General features: G+C 34.0%; 1 protein-coding gene across 1 annotated transcript in view; it reads right to left on the bottom strand.

The window, feature by feature from the left end:
• Window positions 1-989: 989 nt before the first annotated feature.
• Window positions 990-6000, bottom strand: part of STPG2 (sperm tail PG-rich repeat containing 2) — a 391925-nt gene continuing 386914 nt past the window's right edge. The window contains exon 10 of the mRNA XM_049887070.1: window positions 990-1117. Coding sequence (XP_049743027.1) covers window positions 990-1117 — 128 coding nt within the window. The remainder of the gene's footprint in view (window positions 1118-6000) is intronic.

The following is a 6000-nucleotide window of genomic DNA, read 5'->3' as shown; positions in this document are numbered from 1 at the left end:
AGGTACCACTAAATTCAGTTAAAAAAGGAGAGAAATATTGTTCAGCTAAAGATTTAATATGATCATGAGATATGCCATTTTCAGGAATGACTTTGGTTGAACTCTGAATTCTTTAAAGAAAACCAAAGATTGTGAACCTAAAATAAATATTCTAATTTGTATCCCACAAATAAATAAACAATTCTGAGACCACCTAAACACAACTCAGCTACCTGCTTCAGGAAATACTTGATCCCAGAAGAGATTATGAAGAGGCAAAACAACAAAGTTATCAAGACTAGCAGCTTTCTGATCAATGCTTGCTTCAAGACCTTGACCTCACTGTGCCCACCAATCCAAAGTTAATAAGTCATAAACTTTGTCCAATCTCAACCAGTTCTCCACTTTGGTTTGCATTCAGTATTAACTCAAATTAATTACTGTAAGTCACTATAAAATATTTCATTTTTAATACTGTGGATGGGAATAAGATACCTATTTCACCCTTAATCTCAAAAGAGTTATAAAGGTCTATTGTGAACACAATTTCCGAAAACTTGCAGGCTAATTTACCTTCTTCTTACTATCAAAAAGTCCACAGCTTAAAAGAGACCTTTATTCACTATGAATCTAAATTACAGCATCCAAATTTACCAAAAGAAAAGAATATTTGATTTGACTAGATCCACAGGAAATTATTCTGAGACTGCTAATAAATTCATGATTTCAACTGATACTTGAGGATTTCAATTTATGTATGTGAACAAGTAAATTTTATAAATTGCAAAAATTTAAATAAATCATATGTTGTAGAGCTTATTTATAGATAAATTGTTAAATTTAAATAATTCTAAAAATGTCAGAGTTTATCTTCAAACATGTCTTCCTTAGCCAAAGGATTTTGATCGGTCAGTAATATGAATTAAAAATATGGTAAGGACTTTAATGTAGACATTTTTAGTACTTTCTGGAAATCATTCTATTCTTGTGTCATTGATAAGAGAGAATTATCATTTACAAACCTCATATGTTGCCGGGCCAGGAGTTGTCTCTTTGGAATCTTCAAAACGCTTTGATGTTTTAACAAATAAGGGTATGGTGTAAGATTTCTTTAAAATAGGATTGTATGTTGCAGGCCCTAATAGAAAACAAAAGTAAAAACAATAAATAAAATACATTTAGAATCATTGATTGTGGTCACACATATATTACTCTCAGGTTCATGCTCTTAATGAATAAATTCTGCAACAAACAAGCTTGTACCCATTCCTGAATGCTTAAATTCATTCAGTTTAGGGCTCTGAAATACAGTAAGTATAAAATAGTGACATCTGTTTACTCAGTAATTAAATGCAGCACAACAGTAATTTCAAAAAAAGAAAACAGTGACCCTTCAAGATAAATATACATCACAAAAAAAAAGATACCTAGTACTTTTATTTCCTAAACATTCATTTGTATGTTCACTAGGAGGTAGTGCTTGAACTGCATTTGGAAACCTGAACAGGATTTAAAGAAGCAGAAAGGTTTAACAGCCTTCTGGGCACTAAACATGATAGAACCCAAAGCACAAAGATAGAATTTACATGAAGAAATTGGAGGCAGTAAACAGATTGGTTGAATGGAAGAGGGCCTAACCTGAAATAAGGATTTTGTACATAGGCCAATGATTTTCAAATTGTATTCTATAATGCCCAAAATTCCATGGAACTGCCCAGGGTATCTAGTGGAGGTTAAACTCAAGAAGGCTCTTAAATTACTTTCTTCTGAAACAGCTCTAGACTTAACCTGTTTTATTTGTTTGGGTGTCATTTTTATTTAACAAAACTCTTTTTTTATTTAAATAAGAAAAGTTTTATGAAACCACTGCCATGATCAAGTAGGTAGCTCTTAAAGATTTCAGACTGAAAAAGATTCATGAAAAAAATAAACTCTGGCAATACTGGGTGGGATGGTGTGATGCTTAATTTTATGTGTCAACTTGGCTAGGCTATGATGACCAGTTGTTTGTTCAAACATTAGCCTAGATGTGGTTATAAAGGTATTTACATGTGATTAATATTTAAATCAGTTGACCTTAAGTAAAGCAGATTATCCTCCACAATGTTAGTGGGCCTCATCTAGTCAGTTCGAAATCTAAGAGCAAAAACTGAAGTTTCCTGAGGAAGAAGGATTCTGCTTCAAGACTATAAATAGACGTCTTGCTGGAATTTCCAGCCTATTGCCTGGCCTACCAATTTCAAACACAAGACTTGCAGAGTTTCCAGACTGTTGCCTGAATTTTGAGCTTGGCTGCCCCTACAATGAAATACATCTCCGTCTCTCTCTCTCTCTCTCATTGTTTCTGTTTCTTTGAGGAACACTGACTAAGACAGACGGGATGATTTTAAGCTGATCTGATTCAGAGGCACTCTGATAAGGATTTTACCAACATTATTAAGGGAAACGAAGAGCAACTCAGAACATTTTCTAAATGATGTAACGGGCACTTAGTATGGATAGTGATTGGAAGGAGATAAAATAGTGGCTGTGAAAAAGGTGACAGAAAAAAGGAAACAAAGAAGAAAGATGTCATCTAGAGAACATCACAAGCTTGGTTTTGAACCAGTAATGTTTGAAAAAAATGGCAGGATATCCAAAAAGAAATGTCTGGAGTACAATTGGAGATGCATGCCTGAAGCTCAGGTGAGAACATGGGCCTGGAGAAAAGGAATGGAGTAACTTAAAAGCAACAGTCGAGGCTTCTCTAAGTGAAACAGCACACTGAGAGAAAACTAAATAGTTGAGGACTGAAAGTGGGGGCTACATATAGAAAAGAAGGAGAAGACTCAAATAGTCTAGTGAGTAGAATCCGGTTAGTACAACTTCACCAAGAGAAAATAGGGAAAGGTTATTTTTTCCCCCATTCACATTTTAACCAATACTTACTGAATGGGTATTACATGACAAGCATTGTTTTTCAAGAGGGTGTTTGAGGTCTACTATATCAAATGTTTCAAGGGGAGAGAAGACTTATCAGAGAGGTCACTATAAAGCATGTAGAGTATAACTGTAGAAGTGTGGGGATCAATGAAACTGAATCAGAAGGCATTAAAGAGCTACTGTGTGGGGAGAGAAAATAGAAATTTAGGCATAAAATATTGACAATGAGCATAGTAAACATGAACTAGTAGATTAGACATAAAGGTATTAGTAAAATACAAAATTAATGCCTCTGCATCTTCCTAGTATACACACAATTCAAAACCACTTATTTGAAAAACAGATTCCTCTTGATATTTTAAAATCTAACTTTTTTTTAGAATCGATAGGTTCAATAAGAAACATATTTAATCATTTAGTTTCATTAAAATAGGGCATTTCAAATTTTAAAATAAAAAATGGCACTAACTGTAGCTCAATCATTCTAATGTCAATTCAATTACTAGTATAGATATTCAAAGTTATAAAGCCTTTGTGGGAAGCTAATGTGTTCTGCTCAACCAAATGACAAGTGTTGTAGCGAATCTCTTCTATTATAAAACAAGAGCATGCATGACTTTGAAATAATATAGATATAATTTATATTTACACTGCAGAGAAAAATGCACACATATATAATAGATTTCCAGGTATCCTTTCATACATAAACTAAAGTATTCCTGGGAAAATGTGTCAGTTACTGCAGTATCCAAAGAAGAACACTAACATTAGGAACTGCGTGCCTAATTCCACAGTCAGCCTCCCTGGAAATCGCAAGTTTAACCATAAAGATTTATAAAGGTTAATGCAACAGGTAAAGCTATTATCCAAACCCTATCGTAACGGTAAATTCATTTTCAATTATGAAGAAATATAGCCTATCCCTGCCCTTACCATCGTGCTACAGAAACTGATAAATATTTACACTCATGGTGATAGCTCATTAAAACAGAAAAAATTATTCAAATGTAGTGGATTTCCTTGTATTGGAGTTCCTTTGAGAAGTGTTAAGTGAAGCAAAACTTCTTTTAATATGCATCTTGCTGCATTTTATCACAGCCTGTTTTAAGCTACAGAGCATTAAAAAAAGGTTTATTGCATTTTTATCTTAAAATATATTTTCAATTACTTAGCTACTACTCATATGATACAGGATGATACAGGTCAAAGACTGACATTGCTTCACCAGTTTTGCTTCACAGCTGGATTGTGTGGAAACTATCTTCTATTTATTTACCAAAATGCCACATTTTAATCACAGGTCACGGAAGAAGAAACTTCTCATTCCAAATCAAACACCTATGAAAAGTCTGACTGAATCAAGACTAGTTTATAATGGGAAATTCAAGAGCAAGTGATTCTTATAATTACATATTTTCCAGCCCTATGCCAACTCACTCTCTATGAAATGTCAGCCAATGCTACAGGGCAAACATGGAAGAGAACAGGAACAATGAGTAATTTAAAATAAAAATCTGTGCAACTGGCCCTTTGATATGACCATTTTGATACATCACAGCAGACTCAGAAATAACTGCTTCTAGAAATAGAGCTATAAAATCTCATGTAAAGGCTGTCTTCATAATGAGCTAAAATTTATGAATCATGTAGTCATTTTTGGTAATGAATACTGGGTCCTTTTTTCACGTGAAGGTGATAGAAGTCTACTGAAAAGTACATATCCCACAAGTGAGCGTATCTTTAGGAATTAAAAAGCATTTAGGAAAGCGTTTGTTGAAATAGGCTGCATGGCTTTAAAATGTTATTTAGAGAGTTTAGAATTTTATGGAACACATTTCCTCACACTGATTTTATTTCTCAGCTTTACAAATGAAGTAACAGCAAAGACAAAAGACTAGTACACATGGAAGTATTATCATCAATGTCAGAGCCACATTTAGGTTTAATGCCCTTCTACTGCTTCTAAGACTCGATTTGATTTAAATGGCACTTCAGATTACGACCACAGAACTGCGCAGTCTATTAAATTGAGATTAAAAGTGATGGGAAACCACACAGAATCAGAATGCTGCATAAACTTTTAACCAAAATTTCCATGTATGGTTTACCATCCAGTTAACTTCTCTATCCAGAAACAAAATAGGTATTACACGATTTAAGAAATAAGACTTTAAATATTTAAGGATGATATCCTAAAGTTGCTGTAGACTGTCTAGGAATATTGCCAATGCGGTGCCTAAGAAATGGACAGTTACAATGTGCTTCACCTTAAGTAGACTGAGAAACAGATTTATTAGCATATACCTAAACCATGCACCTGCTAAAACGTGTGTTCCTGGCACTGATTAACCTATAGGTTGTCACTGTTATGACACACAAATACAAAAATCACATGGATTTGACTTGACTGAACTATCTCTTCAGACAGCAATGTCTGTTTATCTGTGTACCTCTAAGCACATACTTATAAAAATGTGGATCCATAAGCCCTGTCAAATGAAGGCTTTGAACTGCTGCTATAAAAAGATACTCTCACTCTCTGATAGCATAAGTATGTTGTACAAATTTGAATGACTTCCCCAGTGCTGTAAATATAACATACTTTCCGCTTGAATTATAGGAGCCAAGTGGAAGGAAGATTGATCACTTTTCACCTAAAACCACTTTGAGGTAGGCAGAATATAAATATGTAACACATGAGTGATTTTTATTAATGAATGAACAAAGTTCTCAAATAATCAACAACATATGAAATGGTCTTAAGGTAGATAAAAAAAAATTTTTTTTTTTTTTTATACCTCACCAAAAACCCATCGTTGTTGAGTTGATTCCCACTCATTGTGACACCATGTGTTACAGAGTAGAACTGTGCGCCATAGGGTTTTCTTGGCTGTAATCCTTACAGAAGGAGACAGATACCTGGCATTTGGCCTGGAATATTAGTTTCTTCTCATAACTGAATTTTGCTTCTTATAGTTCACTGTTCTTATTTCAGGGCTTGGGACCAGGACTCTAAGAAAATTATTTAGGCAAAAAAAAGTAGAGTAAGTCTCAGCATATACTCCAGCTTCTCTTTGATCACTTTCACATGAAAAAAGG

The sequence above is a fragment of the Elephas maximus genome, chromosome 5, assembly GCF_024166365.1.
Source record: "Elephas maximus indicus isolate mEleMax1 chromosome 5, mEleMax1 primary haplotype, whole genome shotgun sequence".
Lineage (NCBI taxonomy): Eukaryota > Metazoa > Chordata > Mammalia > Proboscidea > Elephantidae > Elephas > Elephas maximus.
Note: the sequence above shows the minus strand (reverse complement) of the source record. Positions and strands in the feature narration are given on the sequence as shown.